The 12991-nt window shown below is 48.6% G+C and overlaps 1 protein-coding gene across 1 annotated transcript in view; it reads right to left on the bottom strand.

Moving 5' to 3' along the window:
- TENM4 (teneurin transmembrane protein 4) overlaps positions 1-12991 on the bottom strand; it is a 2953681-nt gene that overhangs the window by 94959 nt on the left and 2845731 nt on the right. Inside the window, exon 33 of the mRNA XM_079930721.1 lies at positions 3827-4043. Within this exon, the coding sequence (XP_079786847.1) occupies positions 3827-4043 (217 nt within the window). The remainder of the gene's footprint in view (positions 1-3826; positions 4044-12991) is intronic.

Below are 12991 nucleotides of genomic sequence, written 5' to 3' on the forward strand. Positions count from 1 at the left end.
AGTTTCACTTCCAATCAAGGAATTAGAGCTGGAAGCTCTTTCTAACATCATCACCTCCATTCTCACGTTCATCATCATCACCACCATCATCACAAAATTAGCAAACATTTTTTGTGTGGCCAGTACTAGTCTGAGACTTCATGTACTTTTTGTTTTTTCATTTAATTCTCACGACAACCCTGCACAATAGACATTACTACCCTGCTCTTACGATGAGGAAATTGAGGCTCAGAGAAGTTAAGGAATTTTCACATAGCTATAAAGTGGATGCAACAGACTTCACATCCAGGTCTTGGCTATTTTCACCAGACCATGCTGCTGCCATAGAAGCCACCATTTACTTATCACGAATGTGCCACGCCCTGTGCTAGGTGCTTTATCTCAGTGAATCTTTTCAACGGCTTTCATGAAACGATCACTATTATTGCCAGTTTATCTTTGGAGGCAGGTACACAAAGGTTCAATCACTTCCCTGGGGCCACACTGAGCTACTAGGAGGTAAAGCCAAGATTCACACTCCGGGCGCTTTCTATGATACCACATTCCTTCATACGAGAGGAAAGAAAGCAACAACCCAAACCTGGCAACTGATTTCACTTTATCCCAAAGATGCAAATAAGCCCTGTATTACGGGTTCAGAGCATGACGATAGAATCCAAGCAGGCAGTCTAACAAGAAAAGCATCTGCTGTCTTGTGTTTGTGGGTTTCCAGTCACTTGGGCTTGTTTTACATAAAAATCTGTTTGGGGATACTTAGTAGTGAATGATAGCTGCTTCTTCTGAATCTAGATCAGTGAGGAGCAGGGGCATAATGATTCAAGAGAATAACAGGTAAAAGGAATTTTAACAGTAACATTTGGAAGCTTCCGTTATCCATTCGTTTTAGAGCAAATACTCTATTCCGGGCCCTGCCCTAAGTAATATAGGTTTGGAGAGATGAATGGTCTCTACTTTCAAAGCATGTTATTTAACTGAAGGTGACAGATGTATAAACAATCATCTGGGGGCTTCCCTGGTGGCACAGTGGTTGAGAGTCCGCCTGCCAATGCAGGGGACACGGGTTCGTGCCCCAGTCTGGGAAGATCCCACATGCCGCGGAGCGGCTGGGGCGTTTAGCCATGGCCACTGAGCCTGCGCGTCCGGAGCCTGTGCTCCGCAACGGGAGAGGCCACGACAGTGAGAGGCCCGTGTAACGCAAAAAAAAACCAAAAACAAACAAACAAAAATAAAAACAATCATCTGGGAGCTGACTTCTACACCTGCTTCTTCTACTAATCTGTAATGTGATTTTAACAGATAATTTAACCTCTCTGGACTCTGAATCCTCAGTAGAAAATTAAGTAAAATAGATAATGTATCCATCCATCCTGTGCCCCACTGTCCCTCCCCATCGCTCCCCTCTCGCCTTCTTTCCTTCCATCTCTTCAATGTTCAAGGTATATATCGATATATGCATATTTATCTGGAGCGACTACTAACTGCTAAAATGAGTGAGATGCAGTCCTGTCCTGGCAGACTCAGTCTAGAGGGTTAACAGACATTTACATATTCACTATATTAAGCCCTTGTCCAGAGCCACATATCCATCAGTGGCAGAGGCAGGATCTGAAACACAAGTTGGCTGGACTCCAAGGCCTATACTCTTTTCTCTCTGCTGAGCGGTCCATTGCTCCCAGTACAGGTTTCTCAAGTTCCCCACTTGACAGGCTCCTTAAGGCATGTCAGACTGGGAGAAAGGATACTGAAATCCTTGGGCGGGGGCCGCGTGATTCCTGGCACATAAGCAGCAGGCTTGGTGAGTGACCTGAGGACACTCAGGGATCACGGTCCCTGTTGGTACTTATTAGGATGGCATGGTAAGGGCACCCCAAAACAGAACAGCCACTGGCAGCCAACCAGCCATAGCCCTAATCAGATTCCCTAACAGGTCCAGTGAAGAAAGGGTGAGCAAGTAATAGCCCCCTTGGTAGGAGTAATATTTCTATCTCCAGTTGACTAAAAGAACTCACACCATGGGAAGGCCCACAAGCATACACATAAAATCACACAACTGAAGGAAAGAGCAGAAGCTCCCTACCCAGAGACGAAAGCGGTATTTCTGGCCAAGATAAACGAATAGGTTTTTCCTCACTCTATTTCTGCTCCTGGCTCTGCCACTTGACTAGCCTGTGAATTGGGGAAGATCATGTAACCTCTGAGGTCCTCAGTATTCTCGGGGTAAGCTGAAGGGACTATAAAGTACCTTCATCCCTAAAAAGGTTAAAGTTCAAATGCTGTGACACACTCTTGCTGGGCTCAGAGAACTCCCCCGACTTCCCTTTTCCCCTCTTGTCATTGCTCCTTGTGAGGAAGGGCTGGGGCAGTGGAAAGCACGGGCCCTGGACTCCCAGCTCCATCGTGTCCCAGGAGCGAGCCTTCTCCTTGGATTCCCAGTTACTCTAGGGGATCATAATACTGCCTTCTAGGGAGACTCCCCAGGAGTCCTTCCTAGGTCCCCACTCGGCCCCCTTACACATTTTCCTGGATCCAACTTCTGTGTGCTCATGGTTTCATCTACTGCTTGTTTCTGGATGGCTCACATATCAAAAACCCCAGCCCTAACCTCTGTGTGAGCTTCAGGTTTGCTTCTGAACTACAAACAGACATTTATTCTTGGGTGTTCTACTGAGGTGAGTCCGTGCCTTGCCCTCGCCAAGCATCTGAGTGAGAGACTCCTCTCTCCAGCATCCCTCAGACCCAGCAGAGGATGAATCCCTGCTGATTTCCCTCTTTAAATAGAACTGGGGATGTCATTCATTCTTCCCTTCCCTCATCCCTACCACATCGTCCCCTCAGGGCAGGAACTCTCTTGGCAGAGAAGTCACGAACATAGAAGGCACACAGTCTGTGCTGAACTGAACTGGGCTGACTTTTAAAGAAAGCTCTGTGTGCACGAGGTATCACTACATTGGAAGACATTCAAAATAAGTTATCATAAATCCCTCCTTCTTGGATACGTTTCCCAAGTTCACAGACCCTGATCTGGGGAGCAGAGAACAGACAGCTGCCTTTTGCTGGCTCCTGTACACTTTTATGCCCCTGGGTCTTTGCACAAGCAGTTTCCCCACCCTGGCACACGCTCTCTCCCTTGCTGAGCTATTTCTCATCTTTAAGACTCAGTTCTTAAGTCTCGGCCTTCCCCCACCCAGGAGCACCTTCTCTATGCTTCCAGAGTACCCTGGGGGCATAGTTCTGGTCTATCACAATGGAACAATTTTTTGTCCCCGTAGTGGGCTGTGAGTGACCAATGGGCAGGGACTGTGCTCCACTCATCTCTGTGCTTCCAGCACAGGACCTGGCACAGAGGAGACCTCAGTAAAAACCTGTCCAATAGACGACACCACTGAACGCTTGTGAGAGAACGCATGGGCGTATGGCCTGGGGTGCCAGCAGATGCACCCCACCCCAGCCTAACAAAATCTCCCGGACATCAGCTCTGAGGGATGATAGTGTCAAAGCTTTCAGCCCATCTGGAGACCACAGAATCAGTAAGCGCTGACTGCAGAGTGGGTATTGATCCAAGATTCCCCTTGGACCTTTGATTTCCCACTCTCTCCATCTATCACCCAATGAGGACAAAAAAACTTCACTCATAAAAATTCCAAACGCCCTGGATAGCAGTTTTCTAAACATGGGTACCTGAGGCTGCTTCCCTGCCTCCCCTGCCATTCCATCAGGAGCCTTCAACGCCCAACCTCCTGGCCTCCTCCCACTCCCATCCACCCACACGTGGCCCTGGAGGTGAGCCACTCCCCCTTCAGAGAACCACGGCCAGAGCTGGACTCACCCTCCGTCAAAGGGGTTCTCCCCGGGGATGATGTGTGTGCTGTCCCTGCCCACGAGGAACTTGATCCGGTCGTAGAAGGAGCGCAGGTTCTGCTGGGACACAGGGGCCTGTGTCTCCTGGATGATGTCCAGAGGGTCGGGGGAGCCCAGGCACAGCGGGCTGACGTGACAGAGGGGCTGGAGGCAGCAGTCGGGGTCCATGCAGTCCACCAAGCCATCTGCAGGGGTGACAGAGCGTGACGTTTATATGGCTGTGTTCAATCAGCATCGTTTGTCCACAGAGCCTTCCTTCATTCACTTCTCTATTTTCCATTCATTGGAAGACTTTATTAAGTGTCTGACAGAAGCCAAGGGCTTCGCTGGGCACCAAGTAGATCCAGGTGTGAGATCGGGGGGCCGCCTAGTAGCCTAGCAGGAGAGACAGACAAGTCAGTGGGCAGCGAGACGTGTTTTTCTGTTTTTTGTTTTTTTTCAGAGAGGGAGGAGGAATTATATATATGAAGGCCCAGAGGTGAGAGAACAACACACTGAACATTTGAGTTGCTAAATTCAAATGCTGGGCCCAGAAGGTGAGGGGAACAGCACAAAATCAGGCTGTGAGGTTGGCAGGAGCAAACAGCTGGGCCTCCTGGACCAGGTTAGGGAGTCCGCATTTCACCCTCTGGACAATGGGAGCTACTGAAAGGTGTTAAGCAAGAGGTGATTTTATCTGAAAGTCACTGCATTGCTGAAAGAGCGTCCCCTGTATCGTGGCGAGGGGACTGAAGGGGGCCCAAGGCAGAAGCTGGGGGCTGCATGGAGGCAGTGTTGCTGAGATTACACAGGAGGAAAATAATGGTTCCTGAGACTAGAGCAGTGACAGTGGAGACTGAGAGAAGAGGACGGTTTGGAGAGACTCTCAAGAGGTGAGACCTGGCGACTGACGGGCTTCGGGGGTGAGCAAGAGGCAGTGCTGGTGGAGGCGGTGAAACGCCCAGCATCTCTCCCGGCCTCGATGCAAATGTGTGGACACCCAGCTCTGCCTTCTGGGTGAGAGGGGATGGTTTCAGATCACCCGCCAAGCTGCCATTAGCAGAGAATTCTCTCTACCACATGGGTGGATTTCTTTAGGGCTGAAAATTACATTACAGCTCCCAGCTTCCCAAAGTGCAAGAAAGAAATTCCACCAGGCCACAACTTTTTGGTCTCATTATCCCAAAGCGCTTTCACAGGCACCCAATAGAATAGCTTAAAATAGATGACAAACCCAGGGATTAGAGGATACTGCCCAAAGCGGGGGACAGGGAAAGCCAGTCTGTGTGCTCTGCAGGGAGAGAACAGTCGAAGCACATGTGTTCCTCTGTAGGCTGGAATTCTGCCTCTCCTGCTTACCAGCTGTGTGACTTTGGGCAAACGTCCTCACCACCCTGGGGGCATGGATCCTGCTCTGGTCATCTCTGTTGTATCCCCAGCACTTACTACAGGTGTTTAAAACATGACTGTTACATAAATAAATGAAAGAAAATTGAATGAATGAATTGACAAATGAATCAAGGGGACGAAAGCAAAGGACAGTCCATAAAAGGCAGAAGACCATTATCTTCATTCAATTCAATTCAACAGTGTGGTACGGTGGGAGGGTGGTGAGGCTCAGAGATTGTAGCTCAAGTCCCAGAACTGCGCCTAAGAATGACTCTGGGTGAGTTCCTGTGCTTCATCGCTCTGAGGCCCCGTCTCCTCAACACGGACATACTCCCTCACTTCTGTCTCCATGGGTTTACAACGCAGATGCTGCCCACCGGAATACTGCATGTGCATTGGTTAGACTGGGTGCCCTACCCACACAGGCAGCACGCTGAAGCCTCCTTTCTGACCTTGGGATGTTGTGGCCTCAGGCAAGCTACCTGACCTCCCCGAAGCCCAGTTTTTTTCTAATAAATTAGGGCCCCAAATCCCTTGTCTTTCTCTCCCAACTTCTGCATGGTATCCAAGACCTTTGACGCTATGCCCTCCTTGAGGGCAGCACAGTGGGAAAAGAGTATGGGCTCCAGAGCAGGACTGTCTGAGGCGAAATCCTGGCTCTGAAACTTACTACTGTGTGACCTTGGGCAGGTTACTTAAACTCTCTGGCCTCAGTTTCCCACATCTCTTACAAGTGGATTCTTTTTTTTTAAATTTTTTTGGCCACACTGCGGGGCATGTGTGATCTCAGTTTCCCAACCAGGGATCGAAACTGCGCCCCCTGCAGTGGAAGCGTGAAGTCTTAACCACTGGACTGCCAGGGAAGTTCCACAAGTGGATTCTAAGACTGTTACTTAAGTATTTTTTTACATAAGTGAAAAACATAGTGTATGTCCCCCAATCTAGCAGAGAACCTGACACGTAGTAAGTACTTAATAAAGGTAGTTCCCTTCCCGACCCTGACCCTAGAACACGGGTCACCAAAGTGTAGGGCTGCATCCTGAGATGTGGAGGAAAGGGATTAGAGCTCCACTCCAGCTCTGTCCTGGGTCCTACCTTGTGGCTCCTGTCCCAGCTTCCAGATATACCAGCTAACTGCCTCGCCAAGCACCTGTTTTCTTCTGCAGTCGGCGGGCTCCATCACACATTCTCGGGCTGCCCCTGTCAGACATTGCTTAAGCACATAATTACAGCCCAAGCTGAGGGTTATTTGCATTGTGCTATTGATGTTAGCATGACAGATTCAGCTGCTGCATCCATAACTCTGCAGAAATGCTCCATTATTCAATCCCGGCGGCGAGCAGGAACGCTGACCATTAAATCAGCGAGCACAATTGAAGGGCTGTGAAAAGTCATGGCTAATTTGAAATTTTATTAGCTCTTGCCTGCTCTTGTTTACCACCGAAGCGGTCCCTGGAAACCAGTCTTTTACCTCTTTATAAACACTCGGCCCTGTGGCACCTTGGAAGAACTGCTTCCTGTTCTCTGGTCCTGGTTGGAAGGATAGCCAGGAATGATTGCTAGTATTATTAATTTTTGTATTAAATGACGATGATGATAATCACAGCTGCTACCTACTGAGTGCCAGGCATTGTGCTAAATGCTTTACAAGGAATGTTTTCAAGGAATGTGTCATTGAATCTTCCCAACTCTACGAAGCAGCCACTGTCGCCACCATCACTCCTGTCTCAGAGAGAATGAACCAGAGGTTCCAAGTGGTAAAGTAACTTGGTCAAGGTCATACAGTCAGTGACGAAGGTGACTCAGAATTTGAACTCAGTTCTTTCTGAAAAATAAAAGGTTCTCTGATCCTGAAGAGACTTTTAGGAACGATTTCTTGAGTGGGAAACGTGAATATACGAGTGTTGCTGAGATGCTACCCTTCTGTGCTCTTTCAGTGGCCTGGGTGACCTCCACCACTGCACTCATCTCCCCGTATTGTAATTCTCATTTTCTCTGTCTCGCTCCCCACACAGTGAGCTCTTGGAGAAGAGCTGCTGCCCGTCTACACCTCCCTATGTTGACGCTCCCCTATCATTCATTTGGCAAATATCTGCTGAGTCGTAAATGTGGGCTAAACCTCCACTAATAGAGACCATCATATTTAAATGAGATACATATTTTAAAAATGAGTAGGGCCCACAAAATTCTTATCGAAGTCTCAGTTTATGAGACCAGCTTCTGTGCAAACCCCTCTCTGTTACTTTCAAATGCAGCATGAGGGCAGCCTGCAGCAGGGCATACGGCTGCTCTACGGTAACAGAGACTCTTCCAGGGTTTCAGTTTCTTAGGCATAGATGACAAGTTTTAGAAAAGTTGTAGTAAGAGGAAAAAGTATGTTCTGAGGACAGAAAAGTAAATTTGGGGGTAGATGAGAAATTAGATTAGAAATACATCAATATATGGTTTTCGAGATTCTCTGGGTCTGGCTAGTTTGGAGACATTTAGATTTTCCAAGCACTTCTTATCTCACTTAATTGCGTATTACACACACACTGGTTGACTTACAAAATGTTCATGTTTCCTGTATTTACTGTTCCCATTGGGAGACCCTTGTTATCACAGGAGCAAAAACAAAACCCAAAAACCCGTCAGGAAAATAGGGAGGATTTTTCCTTTATTTCCTTCGAAATTTCAATGAAATCCTCCTACACCCTAAACTCAAGCTTTTGGGAAATGACATTCCCCTCCCCCCCACCCCGAGATTTCCTTTCTCCTTGAACTTCTGAAGGCCTCCTCTCTCTCCTTACATGGTGAAAGTGAAGAGGGGCAGATGAAAGTGTCAGGCTCCCGGAGGGTAGGAGGGGCAGCAATGCCACGCCCGGCAGGCAGTGGCCTCTGGTGCCGCAGGCGGGTGGGAGAAGGAAACAGCCAGAAAAAAGGCAGAACAGAGATTAAAAAGAAAGACGAAGAAAAAGGAAGGAAGGGAAGAAGCAGAGAAAAAAAAAGAAAAAAGGGGCCAGGTCTCCGGGGCACTAAATGAATACTGCAGAGCAGTTCTTGTGCTTGTGACCCTTGAACATGAAGCCCTCCGGTGCTGAGATGCCGCACGGTGCGTGGAGCGCTGGCTTCTGCTAACATTTCCACATACGTCCTACGCTACCAACTTGAGAATGAGGGCCACACCGTTTCCTGTTGCCTCCCTCCTCAGCACCCACCCTGCTGGTGGGTGTCAACTGACCTTGGAGAGGGGCAAGTGGAGAAAAAAAAAGCCAGGCTAGAAGCCTGAAGGCAGGGTTCCATCCCTGAGTCTGTCACTCTCCAGCCGTGAGACCTTGGGCACATCCCTTCCTATGTCTGAGATGCAATGTATTCACGTCAAACCAGGATAATAAGCTCTGGCAACCTCTCAGGATTGCTGAAAGTTTCCTGGGTCGTGAAGAGTAGATCCGTAATTCAACGAAAGAAGTCTTGGAGTCCTTCACCCTCTGCAGACGGTCCCTATGGCACAGGAATGAATGAAGTCCTCTGCCATCAATTGCGGTGCTGACTAGTGGTGGCTTCCTATTCGTGTTGTGACCTAAACAGATGCCAGGGAGTGGTGGGACTTTGGGTGACCATCTCCCCTGGTGGCTGGCCTGCTGGAACTTTCACAGGAAGTGACAGGCGGGCACGAGAGTTCTATCGTAGGTGGTGACTCAGCTGGCCTTCTCATCTTTACAAAAGAAGACACTGGGGTCAGGTTAGGTGATTTACCCAACGTCATACTGCTAGTGAAGTGGCAGAGTTGGGACTCTGGTCTCTTCTCTTTCTTCCAAACCAGGCACTAGTCCACAGTCTACATCTCTTTCCCAATTAGTGCTTTGGACATCCTGGATCCCCCAGCCCTGTCCCCCATCCACAGAAGGCAGAAAATGACTTATTTCTTATCCTAAATGCATAGCACATTGCCTTGTGCACAGTGAGCATATTTGCTGAATGAATGAAAAAATGAATGAATTACGTGAGGATCCCAAATCAAACAGCTCCATCAGTTGGATGGGGCTCATCGAGGGCTGTGAGGCAGGATGAAACCCCACCGCCACCACGGGAAGAGCTCGTTCCTCTCCTTAGAAAGGAGGCACAGGGGACAGGTCTGCTCTGTTCCTTCAGTGTCTGTCACATGGCTGGCAGGCCCTGCGCTTGGCACTGGATAGACAAGAAGAAAATAGAGTCATGTCTCCAGAGGATTTGGTGTGGTGGGTCAGATAGAGATGACCGTGTGCTGGGAAAGAAGGAAGCAGAGGGGGCTGTGGAAGTCCAAAGGTGGGAACCCAACGTGGGCTGAGGGCTGGAATATTTCCTGGAAGATGGAATGTTTAAACTGAGACTAGAAGGAGGACAAGAATAAGCCAATAGGAGAGCAGAGCTGGGGGCAGGTCTGGGAAAGTTGCGGACTAGCAAACTCTTTGCATCAGAGTTGTTTGCACGGTTCCTTAGCCTGATGGTCCCATGGACAGCATCTAACAAGCCCATCCAGCTCTCGGCAGGCTTGACTCCTCCGCGGGCTCGACAGCCCATCAGCTGGCCTCATCTCACAGTTGCCTGCGGTCTGGCCACAGAAGTGTTTTGCAGCCGGCTGTGAGCACAGCATCTGGGGAGGCCCCGGGGGGTGGTGGGTGGAATGTGCCTCCCTGTCTGTACACATCTGGGAGAAGTTTTTGTCATTTGCTAGAATAAATTCTGTGCCTTCTTTGAAAAGGCTTGCAAAATCTTTATCTCCTCCTCGGAACCCAGGATATTTAAAGGTCAATTTCGCTCTTGTCTCTTATCACAAGAAATGTGGTTTAGAGATAGTGTGAAGTGCGGCCAAATTCTTTGGCTTTATGTGAACTCTCCATGCCAACAATGGGAGATGGGGAGGAGAAGGGAGGACAGAGAGCTCTGTTCTTGGTTTTACTGAAATTTCTCCTTCCAGGTTGCATCTATCAGTTAACTGAATTGCAATCCATGATTGTTTTTTTTAATGGGACCAACAGTGCCTAAAGAGATTAACACACCTTGAAGCTGCTTCAAGATCCTTTATCAAAAGGGGTCTGGTTGCTTAAATTCCAGGGGGCTTTTTCTCTTGGCTTCTTCTTTTTAAACACAGGTTCCATCCTCATCCTAGCTTTCCCACTGATCCACTGGATGACTTTGGGAAAATCACGTCAGCTCAGTGAGCCTCGGTTTCCCTGCCTGTAAACATCTGCCCTGCAAGTGTGTTGTGAGGGGCTGGAGGTTATGGACACAGAGTGTCCAGTGCAGGGCCTGCTCCTTAGAGATGCTCTCTAAACGATGGCTGTTGTCTTCCTTTATGTACATTTGAATTTTTTTCCTTCTAGCAATAAGCGTGCAATAGCTTGGAATACAAAATTTAACTAAGACATGAAAAAGGTCAAAATACATTATATGGAGAAACAGTATAATCATAAGTACAAAAAGTAGAGGATAAAATTATATAGAGAACATAATTCCAAGTTTTAAAAATAATCATTTGTATATGAATATATATTTATTTTATAATAAACATCATGTTTCTGTGATTACAGGTGGAAAGGAGCGGGAGAAAGAGAACTGACATTTGCAGGTGATGAACTGAGGCTTAAGAGAAATTGAATAACTCGCTGAAGGTCATGCAGCCAGCAAACGGGGGAGCAAGGATTTGAATCCAGACAATCTCGGTACAGATCCTGTACTTCTAATCACTGCGGTACGTTGCTTCTCAGGGGCTTTAGATACATCATCTGTAATCCTCATAGCAGCCCTGCAAGGTAGGCCTTACTATTCTTATTTTACAGTCACACAGCATCTTCGGGCCACAGTTTCTCCATCTCTGAAATGGGCATGAATGCCCCCATCAGTGGGTCAGTGTGCAACGCATGAGAAGGTGCACGTGACAGCACTTCACAGAGGCCTTCCTAAAGGGCACTACATGCAAAGGGAACACCTCCTTCGTCAAATGGGCCACACAGAGGAATTCGCATTTTGTGTTGAGGCCGGGCCTCTGCTGCCTGGCGGCTCCCCCTTAGCAACCAGGGCTCAGGGTGAATCTGGAGGCAGGCTAGGTTGACTGGGCAGCCCTGACAGAGGATTAGGAGACTGGGAGTAACTAAGCCATATCCAGGATCTATTCCCCGCTTTAAAAATGTAGACAATGACCACAAGTGAAAACAGAAACAAACCAATGATGCTAAACCCAACTCAGGCATATTGTGTAACGTTTTTTTTTGGTCTCAGTTTAAAAACACTGCAACAACATGCTTAACGAAGCTTGAAATTCCAGTTTCATTTGTAAAGGACTGCTTTCAGCCTAGCAAATTGGGAAAGAAGAGAAACCAGAAGTTCTCAGATAACTTGAAGAGCCGCGGTCAGGGTTACGATAGAGCCGTGAGTCCGAAGTCTGGGCACGCTGAAAAGCTCTCATGTGGCCAGACCTCACAGACGATGCAGTTGCTGTCACTCGCCCGCTGTGTGACCTGGGCAAAATACTTCCCCTTACTAAGTCCTAGCTTCCGCATCATAAGAAGGGGATGAGAATACCATACACCTCCCAGTGTTGCTGGATGGGACACAGCTGCTTTGCAAACGGTAAAATGACATACGAGTTACCATTGTCATCCTCTGGTCTGCTCTGTGGTACCGCTGTAGCCTATTTAAATTCAGGTAAGTACTCGCGCTACATGTCTAGGAGGAGGATAAAGCACCAGGAGGAGGTGGTCCCTAAGACCACACAGAATATGGCCCAAGACTCTGGGGTCCTAGTCCAGCTGTGTTAATGACTTTCTGTGTGACTTCCATGTATATGACGTCACATCCCCTCTCTGGGCCCCAGGTTCCCGGTCTGTAACGTGCAGGGGAGTAAAGGAGGGAGCTGTAGTCTGTGTTCTCTGTCTCCTCCAGGCCTGTTACTCACATTAACCTCTGCTAATCCCTTCTCCAAGCCCCTGAGTCACATCAGCCAAAAACCACCTCTCAGCGAGACACTAACATTTTTTTTCCCTCCACTCTGACTTATTTATCTGGGATTATGCTGTGTCCCACATCATGGCTGAAATAAAGGCATCTGTTTCATTCTATCTCCATTAGATTTGGTTGTTTGGATGACAATTTCTTCCAAATAACTGTGAGCTTCCTGAGGGAGACAGACGGGGTCACGTTCATCGGTCTCAATATCCTCTTAGAAAGGAGTGTGGTACCCGGTAGACAGCAGGAGCCTAGCAAACGTGTGCTTGACTGAACTGCAAACAGCCAAGCGCTAACTCTGGCTCACCCCTGTGCTGCCGTGCACAGCCCGCCACACTTCTCCCTCCACTAAAACTGTCCCTGTTTGGCCAAGACCCAGAGGGGCCAGGGAGGGTAGTCTAGCCCCCTCCAGCACTTGGGGACAGTCTAACCCTTACGGTTGTTTCATCCGTGTCACCTGCAAAGTGGGGACCCTCTGCCCCTTCCTCTTGGCTCCCCCAGTGGGTAGAGAGCCTACCAAACTGAGAGGGTCCTGAGGTGAGACATTCCCTCATTTTTCAGTTGAGAACCCAAGGCCAAGCTCCCTCAACAGTCCGGTCTCCCCAGCTAGCTGTCTTCCCCACCATGATGATCCACGGGATGTCTTCCTGGCTGGACTGGAAGCGCCATGGGACAGGGGCTGCATCACCGTTCCCAGGAGGGTACCCAGGCATTTGATAACATCAGCTGAATGAGTGGCTGCTCCTTTATCACAGCAATTATCCCACTACATTGCAAACGGTGCTGTTTCTCTCTCCAGGCT

Source organism: Stenella coeruleoalba (assembly GCF_951394435.1).
Source record: "Stenella coeruleoalba genome assembly, chromosome: 8".
NCBI lineage: Eukaryota > Metazoa > Chordata > Mammalia > Artiodactyla > Delphinidae > Stenella > Stenella coeruleoalba.